The sequence below is a fragment of the Melanotaenia boesemani genome, chromosome 17, assembly GCF_017639745.1.
Source record: "Melanotaenia boesemani isolate fMelBoe1 chromosome 17, fMelBoe1.pri, whole genome shotgun sequence".
In the NCBI taxonomy this organism is placed as follows: domain Eukaryota; kingdom Metazoa; phylum Chordata; class Actinopteri; order Atheriniformes; family Melanotaeniidae; genus Melanotaenia; species Melanotaenia boesemani.
In genome coordinates, this window is record NC_055698.1 from 23,981,951 (window position 1) to 24,005,083 (window position 23,133).

Sequence of the window (23,133 nt, forward strand, 5' to 3'; positions counted from 1 at the left end):
AATAATATTGTGGAAGACCAGATCAGATCAGAGGGTTAGTGATGAACAGGATATTTATAAATCTTCAAGAATTATTACAACTGTTATTGTAAAATAAAATGTCCTCTTAAACTTTTCTAAATGATAAATAAATGGTTGTCTCTGCTCTGAGAGGATCTGTCAGCTTCATATATAAAACCAGTGAGGATGTTTATGGCTCAAATGCTTTAAGCTGATATCAACAGAAATTTGGAGAAATTCCTGAAGTACTCATGTATGTGGGTAAACAGGCATCAGGGTTTTACAGCAGATCAAACTCCAACTTTGACCATCAGTGGAGTTCAGACTTACAGTCTTCATGAAATCAACAGTCACGACTTCTTCACACAGAAACACCTGCAGAACAAAAACTTCCCTCAGTCACACTGAACAGAGCCTGAATGGACAAGATTTATTCCAACATGCACCCACTAATAAAGATTTGAGATGAGAAGTGTCTTTTCATTCATTTATATTCTGTTATGGGCCAATATTTTTATTCTATTTTCTAAAAAGAAAATCCAGTTTTCAGGCCTCTGACAAACAATAATGTCTGATCATGACCTTTGACCTCAGCATTGATTGTTTCCTGAATGCATTTTCTCCAACTAAATCAGTTGTTCCTAAAATTTTTGGTTTTTTCTCAAACTAAATCATCAAAAATTTTACTTTAGTGACAAACTCATTGATACAACATGGCTGAAAAAAAACATTCACCACTCAGATGTTAAAAATCAGTATAATCCACACTTCTATAAGAAATGTTGCATCCATACATGATATATAATACAAAATTCCTAAACAATAACATGCAGTGATGTAACTCATCACATGACTGAAAACCTTTCAAGATACACCAGAAATCAGATTTGATCCACCCTTGAAAACTGTCCAAGGAGTCTGTCTAGGATCCTTCACCAGTAGCTGTGGAGCCTTTAAGCATATAATCTGATCTTCCTCAGCAGATAGACGTCCAGTTTCTGCTTTTTTACTTTGCCAAATTCCTCTAACTTGGAGCCATTTCTATCTTCTTATCCAAGTTTAATTCAAAGAACATTTTAATACAGCAGGAAAAACCAAACGTTTGTTTTTATGAAGACGTCTTTATTGCATTAAAACAACCAGAGAAGCACTGATCAGAATCATCTGATACAACTGGAGAGAAAGAAAAATACTGTGCTAACAGTTTATATATACATATATATACTGTATATTTGTTTATATCCATCAGCAATAGTCTAAAAACAGTAAATATCAAAGCAGAGTAAAATCAGAGTAATAAGGTAATTCAGTTATGACATCAGTTAGAAATTCTACACCCAAACTGTTTTTTATTATATTTTAAAAGGAGTGATGTTCTCATCAGTGAAGATGAAACATGATGACATGTAGAGGACAGCTGCAGCTGAGTGACTGTGTGTGTTTGCATATGTGTCCTGCCTCTCTGCTCCCAGCTGTTAAGAGGTCAGTGTTGATCAGTGGCTGTTCAGACCTTTCAGAGACACTGAACACACCAGCAGCACAATGATGATGTCACTGACTCTACTGCTGACCACCCTGGGGCTCCTTGTTCAGGGTGAGACTCTCTTGTGAAAACTTTGCTTCAGGATGCAACCAGGTTAACCACAATGATGTTCTGCTGTGATGGAGAAACACTGAAACAAGCAGCTTTCACCTTCTTCCATCTATTCTCCATCTTAAAGAAAAATCTTTCTTCATCTTTCTCAAAGCTGGATTTGTCTCAGTAACTCTTCTACTGTTTTCCAGGTTCATCAGGAGAAATCATCCTGACTCAGACTCCTGGATCTCAGTCTGTTGTTCTAGGACAGACTGTCTCCATCACATGTAAAACCAGTACAGGTGTTAGCAGCTGTCTTAACTGGTACCTTCAGAAACCAGGAGAAGTTACTAAACTTCTGATTTATTCTTCTACAACTCGTCAGTCTGGAATTCCGAGTCGTTTTAGTGGAAGTGGATCTGGTTCTGACTTCACTCTGACCATCAGTGGAGTTCATGCTGAAGATTTAGAAGTTTATTACTGTCAGCAGTGTAACAACTTACCGTTCACACAGTGATACAACGTCGTACAAAAACCTCCCTCAGCTGGAGAGGAACTGATCTGAACCAACAGCTGCACTGAGACTAAAACAGGAGATGAATTGAGACTAAACTGAGGATTTTTCTTTTTTCGTAGCAAATTAAGTTTTATGAAATAATATCTTACAAAGACGATTTATTTAGATCTGACAAACATAAGTGAGAAAAGTTTGGTTTTAGATATTTTATTTTACAGCATAAAGAACAACAAAAACAAAATCTTAAAGTTGCTGAGAGAAAATGAAAAGTTTAACGTGAAATGATTCCCTGAACCACCGTTTTAAAGCATGATATTATATTAACACATATTTAATATTTTTGAGATACAGCAAATCTGAAGAAATATACATAAGAGATATTTTCTGTGATGAAGGCTTTTCATATCAATAGTAATTATTATGCTAAACCTTCATCAAAATAATCATTTGATTCCACCAAATTAACATTAATTAGTCACCATTTGATATGGCCTAAAGTCTATATAATTTGATCCTTTATGCAAAACAATAAGTTTTAGCTTCACCATATAAAACCTAAAACTACTGTTTTGTCTCAGTTTTTCAATTTCATCCAGTCTATATACTCACTGAAAAAAGATCAGTAGGTCACATTTATATGAACAAAAATGAAAAACAGTTGATTTGATGAACATATATTTATTATCATAGAACAATAAAACAATATTTAAACACTGGAACAAAGCAGTAAGAACCTTTTTTGAATATCTCATAATCATCTCTACATGTTGTAAGAAACCGAAAAATCTGTTTGATATAAAAATCTTTATTGTGTAGAAACACATGAACAGACAAAATAAGAATTAGAAAACAGCTTTGAGGAAAAGAAAGAAATGAAATAAAGAGTCAAAGATCAGTGACAGAGTAAAAACATGTCAGAGTCCCAGTAAATCAGGTCAGTACTGGGAACACTGGTCTCTCCTCAGTGTCTCTGAGAGTGGAGACTGGGAGCCCTGGGTGGCCTCACAGGTCACAGAGCCCACCTTCCTCCACTGGTCTGCAGAGAGCCTCAGGGTGCTGCTCCAGCTGTAGTGGCCGTCCTTCTGCAGCACCCCGGGGCTCCTGCTGTCCTCATAGCTGCTGCTGCTGCTGCCGTCCACCTTCCAGGACAGACTCCAGTCTGAGGGGAAGCCCTTGTTGGCCAGACACATGAGTGTGGCCTTCCCCTGCTGCAGCTCCTCTGTGGAGGGGGGCAGCACCGTCAGGGTGGGACGAGCATCACCTAGGAGACACCAATCAGATTAGAGGACAAGAACCACACAGCTGTCAATCATCCAGAAGACAGTTGGACACCTTTACTGTGAGAGAGGAGATTTCCTCCTTTAAGAAGTTTCAGTAACATTTTATCTGCTTCATCTCTCGCACATTGTTTCACTTCCCTTTTAGAAACCTTTCATGCATGTCAGGACACAGAATCCTCATATGAGCTGACATACATGAAACTACTGAACATGTTTAACATAAAAACATTAACTGCACTTTAAATGTTTAAATGAATTACAGAAAATTTTAAGCAAAAAGTTTAACAATTATTTAAAAAATTCAACACTTGAACTCAGATTAAAAATGTGTAAATGTTGTGATCTTAAACATTCTGTATATCACTGAAATCCTGGTACAAACATAGCTGCTGTTCTACTTTGCAGGAAAGCAGCAACTGATCATTTCCACTGTTGAAGGACAAGATGGTTTAACAAAGATCCAAAGACTGAATTCACAATTTAACAGATCTGACTAGAAAATAAAACATTGTTTAAACATTTTTATGCTGCTCCAACTAATTTATATTAATCACATTAAAAGATTAAATGATTAAATATGACCTACAGTAACACTGTTCACAATAAGTTTAACTCAACATTCAGATGTTATAAAGACGTCATTCTAATAAAAACTATTTTTGTTCTTTGATCAGTAAAGTTGTTTAAAACATTTACTGGAAAATGTAAAGAAAACTTTTTAATTTAATGTCAACGAAGACAAACTAACAACAAAATATGAATAAGAAAGTTTTTTAAGTCATTCTGATAAGAAGTGAGATTTTAAAAGACTACAGTTATGTCCCTTATTAATAAAAAGTTTCACAATATTTATAAACTTACTTCCAAGCTCCAGTCTGGTTCCTCCACCGAACGTGTACCACAGTGATACAAACTGGTTGAGTCGTCGTACAAAAACCTCTGACTGTAGAGAGACACGGCTCTCTGACTTTCAACACAACAAACTCAACACAAACAATCCTGTTCCTTAAAGACACAACAACAATAAAATAAAGATTTAATTTTTTCAATGATTTAAATATGAAAAATAACAAAATTTTACTTTATGATTGTTTGAAAACCACATATTTAATTAGAAATGAAAACTGTAGACATGAATGAAAATGCTAAACAATTTAAGAAAATATTTCCTAAAGCAAATAATTTACAAAAATATCAAAATTATTTTTTATTCAATTAAAATTCTGATGAAGTGTTTAATTATTGATTAACATAATCATAGAGATTAAAGTCCCTGCTGGAGTCAGAACATTTCCATAGAGAAACACTTTGCATCAGCAGCACCATGCTCCAGTGCTCTGGGAGAGTTTATAGTCCTGAGAGTTGAAGACTGGATGACTGACAGCTGTCCTTCATGACAACAGAAGCCACAGAAATCCTCCTCATCAATAACATGACTTTGATCTGCGTCCTCATCTGGACTCTCCTCTGCTGCTGCTTCACAGGTAAAATACAATTAAATTGTTCTCCTCTAAACATCCATCCATTTGAAATGAAGCCAAAAACAATCAACAAGTTATTTTATGTTTGTGTCTCTGCATCCTCAGGGTCCAGAGGACAGGTCACAGTAACTCAGCCTGCAGCAGTGACATCTGATCTGGGAGGAACCGTCTCCATTAGCTGTAAAACCAGTCATGAGTTTTGGAAGTGTACCAGCAGTGCCTACTGTTTAGCCTGGTACCAACAAAAGGATGTAAACACTCCTAAATTACTGATTTACTACACAAATGAACGCATGTCAGGGATTTCAGATCGTTTCTCAGGAAGTGGATCTGGGACTGACTTCACTCTGACCATCAGCAGGCTCCAGGCTGACGATGCTGGAGTTTATTACTGTCAGGGTATAAACACAGTCAACAGTCAGTATGTGTTCACACAGTGAAAAATCCTCGTACAAAAACCTCCTTTAGTCAGACCGAACAGAAATTGAACTGACTGATGCAGCTGGAAGCTGCTGAGGACACTGATACGGTTCACAAAACACACACATTGTTCACACACATCATCATCACACAGAAACCAACATCAGGTCTGCCTTTCACTGTCCGTCATCTCTCAGTTTGGGTCAAAGTGCAAAGTCTAAATGACAATCCAGGAAACATTGTTTCTTACAACCCTGCTTCTTGGTAAACTTAGTTGAATGTTTACAGCAACATTTGTACAGCATAGAGTTTATTTTTCACTAACATGTTCTGTAGGGCTGTCAGTGTTGAAGATAATGTGGTCCAAGAACAAACTAAACACATAATTATTAAGAAAGGGATCACAGCAGTCCACGATGAATTAGATTCATTCTGTCTGGATCATCACTTCATTCTAAACATCAGGAGCGTTCAGGCTGAAAATGCTGCAGTTTATTATTGTAAAGGTGGAAACACCATCATCTGGTTGTATGAACATGTTAAAGTGTTGCTCATCACACCTCCATTAATAAGACTGAACAGAAACTGAAATGAACATGAAGCTGGAAGTTACTGTGAAAATACTTTGTGCAACAAGGTGGCTGTGATGGAGAAACACTGAAACAAGCAGCTTTCACCTTCTTCCATCTATTCTCCATCTTAAAGAAAAATCTTTCTTCATCTTTCTCAAAGCTGGATTTGTCTCAGTAACTCTTCTACTGTTTTCCAGGTTCATCAGGAGAAATCATCCTGACTCAGACTCCTGGATCTCAGTCTGTTGTTCCAGGACAGACTGTCTCCATCAAATGTAAAACCAGTACAGATGTTAGCAACTATCTTCACTGGTACCTTCAGAAACCAGGAGAAGCTCCTAAACTCCTGATATATGCAGCTTCAAGTCGTCACTCTGGAATTCCGAGTCGTTTTAGTGGAAGTGGATCTGGTTCTGACTACACTCTGACCATCAGTGGAGTTCAGGCTGAAGATTCAGGAGTTTATTACTGTCAGCAGAGTTTAAGCAGCCCGTTCACACAGTGATACAACGTCGTACAAAAACCTCCCTCAGCTGGAGAGGAACTGATCTGAACCAACAGCTGCACTGAAACTAGAACAACAGAGATTTCACTAAATAATCTTGTTTAAAAAAATACTCTTAACAATTCCAATCTCATTGTCTATTTTTATAAAATGTTTTTCCTTTAAATCATGTTAAAGCTGGAAGACCAGTCATGATGCTTTTCTCTGGAGCAGCAAACACTTTTTAGTGTGGTATCAACAGAAAGATGGACAAACTCCTGAGCTCCTCATTTCCTCTGCTAGCAGCAGAACATCAGGGATTCCAGGTCGTTTTACAGGCAGTGGATCAAACTCTGACTTCACTCTGACCATCAGTGGAGTTCAGGCTGAAGATGCTGCAGTTTATCAGTGTAAGAGATACCACTTCATCAAAGATCAGTGAGTTTTCACACAGTGTGAAAGCACCACACTAAACCTCCCTGCATCACATGAAGAGAAACTTACTAACAGCTCTAGATCGACATTAATTTTTGCCCTTTACTGTGACCACATCAACATCGTGATCATTATTTATGTTCATAATATTCTTTTCACTAATTTTCTTTCTGATCCAATACCACTTCAAATGCAAGCCAGTATCATTGATGCTGATCCGATAACAAAACTTTATAGAGAAGCTTAATGTCTTCAGAAAATCTCTTTCAAAGAATACTTTGTAACTCAAAAAAAAAATATGCAAAAATAAAAAAAAAAATGCAACAATAATTGCATGTTTGTCAACATCTACATATTAAGATATTTTGTTTACCATCGGTCTAAACAAATGAGAGGGATTAATGTAATCTTTCTATCTGTATTTATAATTTTAAAAACCCTTCAATGTCACGGTTATGGACTTTATGTTTATGTTTTTGGGTTTCTGGTTATATTTAGTTAGTTTTTCCCTGATGTTCTGTGGTTTTCTGTTCCTGCCTCGTTAGTTCACCTGGTCTGATTAGTCATCCACTTCACCTGTGTCTTGTTATTCCCTCTGTGTCTACTCCTGGTTTTCTGTTGTTCCTTGTCAGATCCTTACATGTGGTTCATTCCCCTGACGTGTGTGGTTCCCTGTCTTCGTTTTGAGAAAATAAACCTTGTCACCAGCACAGTTCTGCCTCCTGCCTTGATTGCCTGCATTTGGGTCCTCACCTCCTCCGCTGCCCGCCATTCATGACAGAAGGATCTGACCAAACATGGACCCAGCAGGCAGAAGAGATTGGCCCAGGACTCACCCAGCGGGTCCTCTCTATGTTTCATCTGCAGTCCTGGAGAGATGGCTGTGGGGAAGCAATCCCTGCATTGAGGATTCTCCTGTAATGGACTGGTCTCATTCAGAGGGGGCCGAAATGGTGAGCTGGCTAGAGTGGCGGACTTCTCAGATGGAGGAGTCACCTGAGAGGTCCCCATTCTGGGGGTCCAGACTGGCGATCTGGACACCGCCAGACAGACCCACACCACGGGGGTTTGCACGGACTGCAACGGGAGTTAGAAGGAGGCGAGGCTGCAGACGACCTCGCTGCACACTGTCGCCGCCGGTGTTCTGTCAGTTTAGCATACGCATCAGAGTAGCATACATTACGTTAATGCGCATGCGGGTTAAGGTTAGGGTTAGGGTTAGGGTTAGGGTTAGGTGCAGTTAGTTTGCGCTATGCGTATGCTGATCTGACAATGTATGCTAAACTGACAGAACACCGGCTCCCAGGTCTTGCCCTGCTCCGCAGCGTCCGACGCCTGCTCCGAGGTCCTGTACCGCGCCGCAGCGTCCCACGACGGTGTCCAGGTCTTCTTCCCCTGTGTCAGTACCATGGTTGTCCACTGCTCGAGTTCCTGTTCCCGAGGGGGTCTCGGGTCGAGAGGCTCCTTACCTGCTACTGGTACCTGACCCAGAGATCCAGTCTGCCCGTCCTCCAGAGCTCTGGTCCAAGCCTGCCCGTCCGCCCGAACACCTGCTGTCGGCTCAGCCTCCGAGCCGTCCGCCGGAGTTCCTGCCCTGGTCCGGCCGGCCTCCTGACCTGATCCTGCCGTCTGTTCAGCCTCCAGGTGGCCCCCCCGAACTTTGTTGAGGGGCCTTACATGTGGTTCATTCCCCTGTCGTGTGTGGTTCCCTGTCTTCGTTTTGAGAAAATAAACCTTGTCACCAGCACAGTTCTGCCTCCTGCCTTGACTGCCTGCATTTGGGTCCTCACCACCTCCGCCGCCCGCCATTCATGACATTCAATGGCTCTTTTACTGAATATTTAATGACACCAGCCTCTGTAACATCCTTACCCACTAAATCGAAACCTGTTGAGTTGAAGTGAGCTGATCTCAGAGACACATGTCACTTCAAGCTGAACTCATACAGATATTTATTGCAGCATTTTCTTCTTTCATTACCATATTTAATACTGTACATAACAAAACAGGATGCAATAGTCTTTAGATCGAGGGAAACTCATGTTGTTTGAACATCACCATGAAAACCTGAAACTAGCAGACAGATGAAAGACACTTTACCAAAATCCACTCCAAAATTGACTCTCAGAGGTTTAATGAGGCTTCTGGTGTTGATACAATTCTCATCATATATCGTACCATTGCTGTTCAGCTCTACACATGATGCTGTGGACTGAGTGCATGAGAGGTGCTGTTGCACCACGCTGTGCCATTTCATGTATGACTATTGTTACAACCAGCCGTACGGTTATAACAAAACAACGCCGAACAACCAAGAAAACCAATTATAATTATTTATTAAACCAAAACTTAAGACAAAATAATATAATCATGAAGTGTGATTGTCTGCAATATCAGTAATGTCAGGGCGTGCTTGGTTGTGTGTACAAATATAATGCAGGCAGTGTTGTATGATGTAGAACTAAACCAAACACAAACGCGAGGTGCAACGGCGCAGGTCCGGCCTGGGAGCGGAGCAAAGAAAGAAGAGAGCAGGCCTTGTAGGCGGGTCTTATATACGCCCCGCCGAATACTCCAGCTGCACCTGCACACAAACATAATTAACAAAGCCACAAAAGAAGAAGGGGTCGTAACACCACCCCCCATAAAAACGGGGGTCATGGGGAGTCATCCCCGTGAACCACCGAAACAAAACCAAAACAAAAACAAACGTGTACAAACACCCAACCAAATTTACCCTCACCATCACCTCCACCGGCACCTAAAGGGGAAGAGAAGGTGAGAAACAGGGCAACCACCACACACCAGGGAACCCCCAGACCGAACCACAGGAGCCCTCGACAACGCATCAGCTCTAGCAATGTCCCGCCCCGACCGAACACAGCAGGGGTCATCCGGCACCGGAACGGACGACCCGGCACGTTTTAAAAAAAGCAGACACATCTTTTTTCGCCCCCGGCCAGAAAAAATGCCTGCGGAGATGCAAATATGTTTTCCGCACACCAAAATGACCAGAGTCGTCATGAGCAACTCCGAGGACAACAGTGCGAAATATAGATGGAACCACCAGCTGAAACACAACCTCACGCGCCCGGTCGCCCCCAAATGTCCACTTCCGAAACAATAAACCATCATGCACAATGTACCCACTCGCCACGCTTGCTATTGCCGCCCCTGGGACAGCCAGACCAAAGGCCACTGTCAAAGACGGATCAGCACGCTGTTCCCGGACCAACTCCTCGTGAGACACCTCAAGAGGAAAATCTGCCACAGACAAAGCAACGTCCTCCCTCACAGCGACCGCATCCAGCGAAGCCGCGCACATAGCACGCATATCGGCACACGCTGGAAACACCCTAGGAGGCGGAGACAACCCACCCCCCTGAACAGACGGACACAGCGCAACCACAGGGGAGGCTGTCACACGAACACCACTGTCACCAACAAGCGAACCGGCAGCGCGCAGCAAGAAGGGATCAGCAGACCAAACACGGCCGCCCGCCAGGCCATTCCCCAAAATAAAATGAATTCCATCCACGGGCAACGCGGCCCGCACACCCACAGACACTTCCCCACGCACCAGCTCACAGTCCAAAACCACTCTATGCAACGGAGTAGGCAACGTCGTCAAGCCCATGCCACGACCCACAACATAATCACCAGTAGCCGAACGGGAAGAGAACGGGAGGACCGAACCCACGACATACGAATCATACGCACCCGTGTCTCTCAGAATCCGAATAGGAGTCTTCGCGCCACCTGTCAAGGACACGAACCCAGTCCGAATAAAAGGGGCATACGAATCCAGCGCGTCGGGGACATGCAAAGGAAATTAAGTGCACACTCCAGCAGCGGCAACAGGAGAACCACCCGGATCTGCAAACGCGGCCGGATTAACATTCTGTGCCGAGGTTTTCCCCCTAGATGACAACACAGGACAATCCCCCTTCCAGTGGCCCCTCTCACGGCAGTAGTGGCACACGTCCGCCCCGGCACGCGCGTCAGACGACACATCCCCACGACGAACGGACGCAGCGCGGCGCTCACCACGCCCACTACCCGGAGAAGGCCCATCACTATACAGAAACTGGGACTTATGAGTCAAAACATAGTCATCCGCCAGCGCCGCAGCCACCGTCTCGGCCTTTTGCTCACAGATGTACGTGGCAACCACACACGGCACCGAATCCTTCAGCTGTTCCAAGAGAATCAACTCACACAGCCGCTCAAAATCAGCCACTTTCGCAGCTGAGCACCAGCGCGTGAAATGCAACTTCAAATCCCGAGCAAACTCGAGATAACTCTGCCCAGCGGCCTTTCCGCAAGACCGAAACCGCTGTCGGTATGCCTCAGGCACCAGCTCATAAGCCTGCAAAACAGCCGCCTTCACCTTAACATAATCCTGGCTATCCGACACGGACAGCACAGAAAACGCCTCCTGAGCGCGGCCCACCAGAACGCACTGCAACAACAGAGCGCGCGCCGAACTGTCCCACTTACGTGCGTCGGCCAACCGCTCGAAAATCAGGAAAAAAGAGTCCGGATCGTTCTCCTGAAACTGAGGCAAAAGGCGCAAGTTACCAAGAACATCAAAAGTGTCGGCAGCAGAGGAACCCGACAACGAGCGCACCGCAGCGTCACTGTGCCTGCTTTCCCTTATTGACTCCAGCTTCACGCGTTCAATCTCAAACTGTAAGCGCAGCAATTCCTTTTGCTGCTCAAACGTCAAACCCGGCGGTAACGAAACCGCACCCGGCGTCAGCGAAGCTGCACCCGGCAAAGAATCCGACGGAGGCTTAGCCAAAAAAACACCTTTCTCCGTCAAATTGGCAATCAGGATGGCCTTAAAATTCTCCTTAAGACGTTTGCTATCAATCTCAACGCCATAATAACGACCAATCTCCAGCAGCTGATCCTTTGTACACTCCTCCAAAAATTCCAGCGAGGGAGAGCGAAAAAACTCCGACACAGTCACCATGATTTCCCCACACAACACAAACACCGCAGGCCAAACGGCAAAAACGGCACCAACAAACAGCAGCAGACCCAATGCCCCGCTACCACACCTGCCTAACAAAACTTACCTAACCTAACACCAAGCTCAACCCTAGTCTTCACGCAGGCCAGCGGCGGGTACTTACGCACTGAAAACCAGCGGGGACGCGAGGCAATCTACACAGATCACCCCCTCAAACCCCGCGGACGTGCCCCCGAGATCACTGCTGGCGCAGCGAACACTAGCCGCGTCCCCGCGACACTAACAAAAAAAAAAACACAGACGAAGCCCAAAGGAGCAACGTCTCCACACCTAACCGGGGCACCGAGCCTGCAACCGACCGGCTAAGCCGCAAAAAGCAATCAACTCACCCCGGCCAAACGAAACTCCACTCCCAGCCAACGACGTCACCGCGGGCTCTTCCCTCCGCCAACAAAGACAGCCGCAGGCGCCAAACACCAAACAAAGAACAACCAAAACAAACCACCCAACGCACACTCAAAAGAACAACCACGGCGCACCCAACGAGAACACAAAAACCCGAGAACAAGAAGGACGAGCCCCCATTTGTTACAACCAGCCGTACGGTTATAACAAAACAACGCCGAACAACCAAGAAAACCAATTATAATTATTTATTAAACCAAAACTTAAGACAAAATAAAATAATCATGAAGTGTGATTGTCTGCAATATCAGTAATGTCAGGGCGTGCTTGGTTGTGTGTACAAATATAATGCAGGCAGTGTTGTATGATGTAGAACTAAACCAAACACAAACGCGAGGTGCAACGGCGCAGGTCCGGCCTGGGAGCGGAGCAAAGAAAGAAGAGAGCAGGCCGATTGTAGGCGGGTCTTATATACGCCCCGCCGAATACTCCAGCTGCACCTGCACACAAACATAATTAACAAAGCCACAAAAGAAGAAGGGGTCGTAACACTATGGCAGATGCATGAAAAAGTAGTTTCAGCCAACTGGGTATAATTTCTGGGTATAAGATTCTGATATTTTAGTTACTTTCCAGTGTATTCCAGTTCTGTGATAAACTGGATTTTTTTTTTTGCCAAATCGCAATGATATTCATATATTAACACGAAAACCGATTAAACGGTGGTATGGTATCAATATTTATGTATCGAGCTGCAGGTCACTACTGTTAACGCAACTCAAAGACAGACAGATAATGAATGAATAGCTGAATAACTGTCTAGATGGCATAATTAAAAAATAATGCAAGTTAAGCTCAAGTTAAATTCAATATTTTCTGGTTCTGACCACACATGTAAAAGCTGTCATCAGTGAAGATGAAACATGACGACATGTAGAGGACAGCTGCAGTTGAGTGACTGTGTGTGTTTGCATATGTGTCCTGCCTCTCTGCTCCCAGCTGTTAAGAGGTCAGTGTTGATCAGTGGCTGTTCAGACCTTTCAGAGACACTGAACACACCAGCAGCACAATGATGATGTCACTGACTCTACTGCTGACCACCCTGGGGCTCCTTGTTCAGGGTGAGACTCTCTTGTGAAAACTTTGCTTCAGGATGCAACCAGGTTCACCACAATGATGTTCTGCTGTGATGGAGAAACACTGAAACAAGCAGCTTTCACCTTCTTCCATCTATTCTCCATCTTAAAGAAAAATCTTTCTTCATCTTTCTCAAAGCTGGATTTGTCTCAGTAACTCTTCTACTGTTTTCCAGGTTCATCAGGAGAAATCATCCTGACTCAGACTCCTGGATCTCAGTCTGTTGTTCCAGGACAGACTGTCTCCATCACATGTAAAACCAGTACAAGTGTTGGCAGCTGTCTTAACTGGTATCTTCAGAAACCAGGAGAAGCTCCTAAACTCCTGATTTATTATGCTACAAATCTTCAGTCAGGAATTCCGAGTCGTTTTAGTGGAAGTGGATCTGTTTCTGACTTCACTCTGACCATCAGTGGAGTTCATGCTGAAGATTCAGGAGTTTATTACTGTCAGCATTGTAACGGCTACCCGTTCACACAGTGATACAACGTCGTACAAAAACCTCCCTCAGCTGGAGAGGAACTGATCTGAACCAACAGCTGCACTGAGACTAAAACAGGAGAAGAACTGAAACTAAAGTGCAAAGATTTTTGTAATTAAATTTAGTGTTAGGACTTAATATCTCAAAAACATTATAGATTTTAATCGTCATAAAAATATCAATTAGAAAAGTTTGATTTCATTCGTTTGATTTCATTTCATATAGAACAACAACACAGTCATATATGATTTTAAATTGCTGAGATTAAATTTAAAGTTCAACATGAAAGTAATATTGGATTTCGTTTCTAAAAATGTGAAGTTATGTTAAAAATATTATTTTTTGTGTTACAGGAAATCTGAATTTTATAAGAAAATACAGACAGGAGGTTTTTTATCTAATGATTTTTTTTATATTAATAGTAATAATTATCTTAAGCTTACATCTAAATATTTATTTTTTGTCAATAAATTTACATTAACAAGAAAACATTTAATCTTACCTGAAATCTATATATTTATATATTTTACTCGATTATGTTAAAAAAAAAAAAAAAACTTTCCATATAACAACTAAAATTGTAGTTTAATTGTAGTTTTGTTTGATCTAATCCAGTGTCTATTCCCTTTTAATTAAGATCAATAAGTCACATTTATATGAAAAAACATGGAAAAAATTATTTGATGAACAGACATTTATTATCATAGATCATTAAAAGAATTAAAGACTGGAACAAAGCAGTAAAAATTGTTTTTGGATATCTTATAATCATCTCTACATGTTGAAAGAACCAAATAGTCTGTTTGATATAAAAATCTTTATTGTATAGAAACACAGATGAAGAGAGAAACTAAGAATTTGAAAAAAAAGCTTTGAAAAAGAGAAAGATCAGTGACATGTGAGCGTCCCAGTAAATCAGGTCAGTACTGGGAACACTGGTCTCTCCTCAGTGTCTCTGAGAGTGGAGACTGGGAGCCCTGGGTGGCCTCACAGGTCACAGAGCCCACCTTCCTCCATTGGTCTGCAGAGAGCCTCAGGGTGCTGCTCCAGCTGTAGTGGCCGTCCTTCTGCAGCACCCCGGGGCTCCTGCTGTCCTCATAGCTGCTGCTGCTGCTGCCGTCCACCTTCCAGGACAGACTCCAGTCTGAGGGGAAGCCCTTGTTGGCCAGACACATGAGTGTGGCCTTCCCCTGCTGCAGCTCCTCTGTGGAGGGGGGCAGCACTGTCAGGGTGGGACGAGCATCACCTAGGAGACACCAATCAGATTAGAGGACAAGAACCACACAGCTGTCAATCATCCAGAAGACAGTTGGACACCTTTACTGTGAGAGAGGAGATTTTCCTCCTTTAAGAAGTTTCAGTAACATTTTATCTGCTTCATCTCTCGCACATTGTTTCACTTCCCTTTTAGAAACCTTTCATGCATGTCAGGACACAGAATCCTCATATGAGCTGACAGACATGAAACTACTGAACATGTTTAACATAAAAACATTAACTGCACCTTAAATGTCTGAATAAATTACAGAAACGTATAAGTAAAAAAAATTGAAGAATTATTCACAAAATTCAACAATGAATCTCAGATTAAAAATGTGTAAATGTTGTGATCTTAAACATTCTGTATATCACTGAAATCCTGGTACAAACATAGCTGCTGTTCTACTTTGCAGGAAAGCAGCAACTGATCATTTCCACTGTTGAAGGACACGATGGTTTAACAAAGATCCAAAGACTGAATTCACAATTTAACAGATCTGACTAGAAAATAAAACATTGTTTAAACATTTTTATGCTGCTCCAACTAATTTATATTAATCACATTAAAAGATTAAATGATCAAATATGACCTTCAGTAACACTGTTCACAATAAGTTTAACTCAACATTCAGATGTTATAAAGACATCATTCTAATAAAAACTATTTTTGTTCTTTGATCAGTAAAGTTGTTTAAAACATTTACTGGAAAATGTGAAGAAAACTTTTTAATTTAATCTCAACAAAGAAAAACTAACAACAAAATATGAATATGAAAGTTTTTTAAGTCATTCTGATAAGAAGTGAGATTTTAAAAGACTACAGTTATGTCCCTTATTAATAAAAGGTTTCCTAATATTTATAGACTTACTTCCAACATCCAGTCTGGTTCCTCCACCGAACGTGTACCACAGTGATACAAACTGGTTGAGTCGTCGTACAAAAACCTCTGACTGTAGAGAGACACGGCTCTCTGACTTTCAACACAACAAACTCAACACAAACAATCCTGTTCCTTAAAGAAACAACAACAATAAAATAAAGATTAAATTTTTTCAATTATATAAGTGTGAAAAATAACAAAAATTATCTTTATGATTGTTTGAAAACCACATCTTTAATTAGAAATAAAAACTGTAGACATGAATGAAAATGATAAACAACTTAAGAAAATATTTCATAAAGCAAATAATTTACAAAAATATCAAAATCATTTTTATTCAATTAAAATTCTGATGAAGTGATTAATTATTGATTAACATAATCATAGATTTTCACGTCCCTGCTGGAGTCAGAACATTTCCATAGAGAAACACTTTGCATCAGCAGCACCATGCTCCAGTGCTCTGGGAGAGTTTATAGTCCTGAGAGTTGAAGACTGGATGACTGACAGCTGTCCTTCATGACAACAGAAGCCACAGAAATCCTCCTCATCAATAACATGACTTTGATCTGCGTCCTCATCTGGACTCTCCTCTGCTTCACTCAGGGTGAGGAAAATCATTGTTCTGTGATGTGAAAATCATTTGGAGTGTAGCTGAGTTTCACCTCACCATCTCATGTCCAGTGTTTCTTCTCTCTCCTCAGGGTCTGTTGGACAGAATGTTGTTGTGACTCAGTCAGCAGCCAAATCAGTGCAGCTCGGACAAACTGTCACTATTGACTGTAAAGTCAGTCCAAAAGTAGCTCACTGGACTGGTTCAAAATACTGGCTAGCATGGTACCATCAGAAACCTGGAGAAGCTCCTAAAGTTCTGATCTACGGGACATCAGATAGATTTTCAGGAATCTCCTCCAGATTCAGTGGAAGTGGAGCAGGGAATGGAGTTGACTTCACTCTGACCATCAGTGGAGTTCAGGCTGAAGATGCAGGAGTTTATTACTGTCAGAGTCTTCATAGTGGCCCCGTGTTCACACAGTGAAAAAGCATCGTACAAAAACCTCCTTCAGTCAGACTGAACAGAAACTGAACTCAGTGCTGCAGCTGGAAGTTACTCCAGCATTGATATAGTTCAGTAAACACTCACTGCAAACACACAGCAGAGGTGTTTTTATAAAATATACAGTCTGTTTTCATAATAACAGATGGATGATAAAATCTTAATATATCTATATGAAATGACATGTTACTAAAGACCCAGATGAAGCATGTTTGGACTGATTACAGAACAAGTAACTTTAGTTTCTGCCCAGAGTCAAAGTTTATCCTCCCAAAGTAACTGATTTATAATAGTCTAATGGATTAGATTCATACAGAGCGGTTCAAAGCACTCATCTGATTGATTGGGGTGAAGCAGCTTTCTCACATTGTCAGTCAGCTCGGACAAACTGTCACTATTGACTGTAAGGCCAGTCCAACAGTATATCACTATTCTGGTTCAAAGTACTACCTGGCCTGGTACCATCAGAAACCTGGAGAAACTCCTAAAGCTCTGATCTACTGGACATCAGACAGATTTTCAGGAATCTCCTCCAGATTCAGTGGAAGTGGAGCAGGGAATGGAGTTGACTTCACTCTGACCATCAGTGGAGTTCAGGCTGAATGTTCAGGAGTTTATTACTGTCAGAGTCTTCATAGCATCAACAGTCAGTGGGTGTTCACACAGTGAAATACAGTCATACAAAAACTTCCCTCAGACTGAACAAAAACTCATCTGACTGATAAAGTTCACTTAACACACACATACACACACACACACACTCAAACGAGAAAGGTTTAAGAACCAGTAAATCTTCAGAACTTATTAAAATAATTCGTAATTGCGATCACAGCAATTTTATCAACAGATAACTATCTTGAAGGAAACACACATTATTATGACTATAGAGTCATGTTTTATCTATTTATTCATTAACATTTTTAATGTTTTGCAGAAAGGATCATGGAGCAGCATCATATCACAGTAAAAGATAAAGCTTGAGACCTTGTGCCATTACTGAACTTAAAAGGTAAATACTGGTGAAGATGCTGATCATCACCAGAAAAATGACCAAATAAATAATATTTAAAAGTAGAGAAAAAAAATCCCCCAAATTTCCAGAATATAACTTCAAACAACAATAATAAAACTTTCCTCTGAGTCAACTGTAAGCATTAAAAAGCAAACACACACACACATGCAGAAATATTAAAGAACCAAAAAATCTTCAGAACATTTAATAAAATTATTAATATTTCATGTCACAACAACTTTATTAACTGAAAACTATCTTCATGCAAACACACATTATTATGATTAGAGAGCCATTTTTTTTATCTATTAATATCTATAATGTTCTGCAGAAAGGATCATGGAGCAGCATCATGTGACAGTCATAGAAAAAGCTTGTGACCTTGTGCTGGTAACTGTCTTAATCGTACTGAACCTTAAAAGGTAAAAGTGGATGACGATGCTGATCATCATCAGACAACTTATAAAATAAATAATAATTAAAAGAAGATAAAACATCCCCCTAATTTCTAGAATGTTACTTTAAATAACAATAATATAAAACCTTCTGCTGAGTCAACTGTAAGCATTAAAAAGCAAAGAATAAAAACACAGTTAATACTGTGGAGCTCAAAGTCTGTCCAGCAGATAGAAATGGAGCAGTTAAGCTCAGCAAGGTGTGTTTAGTGACTACAGAGCAGATTTCAGTTGGATCACATGACTCTTGATGACATGGAGCTTCATTTTTCCTTTTGGGATTCGGTTCTCTAATTCTGATGTATTTATTTACTTATTCTACCATTTTTTTCATGCTGATTAAAATGTAGAAACATTTTCCCTCTGACAATTTTTATTTGACCCCAAAATTGAAAACAGTTAAAGATTGGATATCAAGTCATTTTAACCTCCAGGTTTTAACTTTCAATCCTCATTTTTATTGTTATTTTCATGAGATGTTCTTAAGATGCTGCATGAAGACTTGAAGAATTCTGTCATTACAAAACCACCAAATAATAACATCCAAACATAAAGATTTTTACTCACTAATGCCTCCAATTTATGTCAAACAAGATCTCATTACTAAAATAAATTAATTGAACCTCTTCACAACCTACTGGATCAAATAACTCAGAGAGAATTTGATTTCCTGGTGCAAAAATCCAACATGTGAAGATGAAACATGACGACATGTAGAGGAGAGCTGCAGCTGAGTGACTGTGTGTGTTTGCATATGTGTCCTGCCTCTCTGCTCCCAGCTGTTAAGAGGTCAGTGTTGATCAGTGGCTGTTCAGACCTTTCAGAGACACTGAACACACCAGCAGCACAATGATGATGTCACTGACTCTACTGCTGACCACCCTGGGGCTCCTTGTTCAGGGTGAGACTCTCTTGTGAAAACTTTGCTTCAGGATGCAACCAGGTTCACCACAATGATGTTCTGCTGTGATGGAGAAACACTGAAACAAACAGCTTTCACCTTCTTCCATCTATTCTCCATCTTAAAGAAATTATTCACCTACTTGATCATCTTTTGTCATTCAAGTTGCTTAATCTTAAAAACTATTTTTCCATTTTTTTCTCATGTTCTTTCCAGGTTCATCAGGTGAAATCATCCTGATTCAAACTCCTGGAGCTCAGTCTGTGGTTGTAGGACAGACTGTCTCCATCAGATGTAAAGCCAGCAGATTTATAGGTGATGACATTGACTGGTATCTTCAGAAACCTCCAGAAGCTCCTAAACTTCTTATTTACGATACCACAGCTCGTCAGTCTGGAGTTCCTGAACGTTTTCGTGCAAAAGCAGAACAGACTGATTTCACTTTAACAATCAGTGGAGTTCAGACTGAAGATGCAGGAGTTTATTATTGTCAGCAGCATAACAGCTACCCGTTCACACAGTGATACAACGTCGTACAAAAACCTCACAGCTGCAGAGGAACTGAACCAACAGCTGCATCAGAGATTAAATCTGCTTTTATACGACAAGGAAAGAAGTCCTTCCACATGTTCTTGTATTTTTAATTGGTGGTGTATGATGTAGTTAGATTTAAATTAAATTAAGAGAATTAATAACAGAAAATATTCAACTCACTGTGTTGTCTTGGCCATTAATGATGAACTTTAACATCTAAAATATTCATCAAATCCAAACTATGTTCAGATAAAAATGTAAACTTTAAAATGTTTGTTTAAATAATAACCCCAAGACAGAAAAGCTTTGGGCTTATTTCTTATTTATCTTTCTACTACTAAGGCTGGGCTTACACCAGAAAACTTTTATTTGCACAAGACTCTGAAAGACTACCAGCACACATCTAAAGACCAATGTTTAGAGTCTTAAGTCTCAGCCTAGTCTCAGACTGAGATTTGACAGACTGTGAATCTATAGGGTCACAAATTACAAGACTGCAACTAGATTCTTTTAGCATTTTTTGTGACATGTTGGACAGTTGATATGGAACAGGGCTGATCTGCACACAGTAAAGCAGGCAAGGGTAGAGTTTCCCTCCAGGAGGGAATTACACATCATCATTATTAAGTGTGGCTTTGCATCTCCACCAGGTGTTACACCGACTCATCAGAATCTGGAGGGATGAATGAGTTTTTATTCTCTTATTTCTTAGATCATTATACTGTAACACATAAATGATCCACAGCAGACATTTACTTCTAATAACCACCCGCTCCTCTTTCTGGACGGTCCTAAAAAGAAAATCCAGTTTTCAGCCTGTGACAAACAATAATGTCTGATCATGACCTTTGACCTTAGCATTGATTGTTTCCTGGTCGCATTTTCTCCAACTAAATCAGTTGTTCCTAAAGTTTTTGGTTTTTTCTCAAACTAAATCATCCAAAATTTTACTTTAGTGACAAACTCATTGATACAACATTCACCACTCAGATGTTAAAAATCAGTATAATCCACACTTCTATAAGAAATGTTGCATCCATATATGATATAAAATACAAAATTCCTAAACAATAACATGCAGTGATGTAACTCATCACATGACTGAAAACCTTTCAAGATACACCAGAAATCAGATTTGATCCACCCTTCAAAACTGTCCAAGGAGTCTGTCTAGGATCCTTCACCAGTAGCTGTGGAGCCTTTAATCATATGAATTGATCTTCCTCAGCAGATAGACGTCCAGTTTCTGCATTTTTACTTTGTCAAATTCCTCTAACTTGGAGCCATTTCTATCTTCTTATCCAAGTTTAATTCAAAGAACATTTTAATACAGCAGGAAAAACCAAACGTTTGTTTTAATGAAGACGTCTTTATTGCATTGAAACAACCAGAGAAGCACTGATCAGAATCATCTGATACAACTGGAGAGAAAGAAAAATACTGATGTGCTAACAGTTTATATATACATATATATACTGTATATATGTTTATATCCATCAGCAATAGTATAAAAACAGTAAATATCAAAGCAGAGTAAAATCAGAGTAATAAGGTAATTCAGGTCAGTACTGGGAACACTGGTCTCTTCTCAGTATCTCTAAAACTGGGGTTATGGACTCCTTGGTGGCCTCACAGGTCACAGAGCCCACCCTCATCCACTGGTCTGCAGGGAGCCTCAGGGTGCTGCTCCAGCTGTAGTAGCCGTCCTTCTGCAGCACCCCGAGGCTCCTGCTGTCCTCATAGCAGTTTTTACTGCAGCCGTCCACCTTCCAGGACAGACTCCAGTCTGAGGGGAAGCCCTTGTTGGCCAGACACATGAGAGTGACATTACCCCTCTGCAGGTCATCTTCGGAGGGGAGCAGGACTGTCAGGGTGGGACGAACATCACCTAGGACACAACAGTCGGCTTAAGGAACAAGGGACCACACAGCTTTCAATCAAACATCTGACACCAGAAACGTTGATGATGAGTTTTGTGCTCCAACAGTCATTAACTAACACATTGTTTCACTTCCTTTTTTTTTATTTAGAAAACTCTGATGCAGATCAGTAAAGAGAAAATCGTTTTCCTTTCAGATAAAATATGACAAAAAAGATAACCAAAAAAAAAAAGACTAAAAACAGAATAAAGTAATCTTAGTCCATTTTAAGTATTGTGTAATGTACACTTTAAGTGTAGAGACTGAATTATCATTTATAACCTGTTGGTTTAAATCATTACTAGATTTCAAACTTTAAAGTGCAGAAAAAAAACAATTTCATAAATTTTGTCCAGTTCAAAATGTTCTTCTTTATATTTGTTCTGTCCACATCCACGTATATATTACTTCTATTACTTGAACAGATTATAAAATCTAATCTGAAGTAGCTTCTCTGAGGAGAAATTAAAACAATAGGTCTAAAATTTTAAAGTTTAATAAAATGTGTTAAGATCATTTAGCTTTTAACCACTTAAATAACCAAAATATAAAATAAATAGGTTAAGTTATAAGAAAGGCTTACTTCCAAACTCCAGTCTGGTTCCTCCACCGAACGTGTACCACAGTGATACAAAGTCATTGAACCGCCGTACAAAAACCTCTGACTGTACAGAGACACGGCTCTCTGACTCTGGAACAAACTAACTCTACAAACTCATCATTAGACTGGAAGGTTTATATAATATTGATGGAACTGATCCATGAGTTAAAAGAAACATGCAACATTTTACAAAAATGATCTATTAACTAATGATTTTATTCACGTCTTTTTATGTATTCATCATATTTCTTAAATTCTGATGAGCAGCTCATTAACATGATGAATCAGTTTGAGAATTTGGACAAAAACTATATTTAACAGAATTTATATATCTAAATATAAAACAGTCAACAAAGGTTAAACATTAAACATAATCTCAAGTACAAACAACACCGAAATGAAAAGACACATTCATGTTTAAATTTCTTATAAACTGATTAAAACACCATTAATCATCAGATTGATCCAAGTCCCTGCTGGAGTCAGAACATTTCCATAGTTCCTGAGTTCAGACTAAAGATGCTGCAGTTTATCACTGTAAGAGACACCACTTCATCAAAGATCAGTGAGTTTTCACACAGTGTAAAAGCACCACACTAAACCTCCCTGCATCACATGAAGAGAAACTTACTAACAGCTCTAGATCGACATCAATTTTTGCCCTTTACTGTGACCACATCAACATCGTGATCATTATTTATGTTCATAATAATCTTTTCACTAATTTTCTTTCTGATCCAATACCAC

The 23,133-nt window shown here is 40.2% G+C and overlaps 4 gene segments (V, D, J or C); 2 read left to right on the forward strand and 2 right to left on the reverse strand.

Annotated features, from left to right (window-relative positions):
* Positions 1-1,450: 1,450 nt before the first annotated feature.
* Positions 1,451-6,746, forward strand: LOC121656230. The segment is given in 2 exon segments: positions 1,451-1,594; positions 6,044-6,746. Coding segments are annotated over 2 exon segments (360 nt in total).
* LOC121656256 lies at positions 2,988-15,991 on the reverse strand. The segment is given in 3 exon segments: positions 2,988-3,006; positions 14,665-15,012; positions 15,896-15,991. A coding segment is annotated over 1 exon segment (255 nt).
* A 3,269-nt stretch (positions 15,992-19,260) lies between these two features.
* LOC121656239 lies at positions 19,261-19,967 on the forward strand. The segment is given in 2 exon segments: positions 19,261-19,332; positions 19,549-19,967. Coding segments are annotated over 2 exon segments (360 nt in total).
* Positions 19,968-21,215: 1,248 nt separating this feature from the next.
* On the reverse strand, positions 21,216-22,399 carry LOC121656258. The segment is given in 2 exon segments: positions 21,216-21,754; positions 22,369-22,399. A coding segment is annotated over 1 exon segment (255 nt).
* Positions 22,400-23,133: the final 734 nt, after the last annotated feature.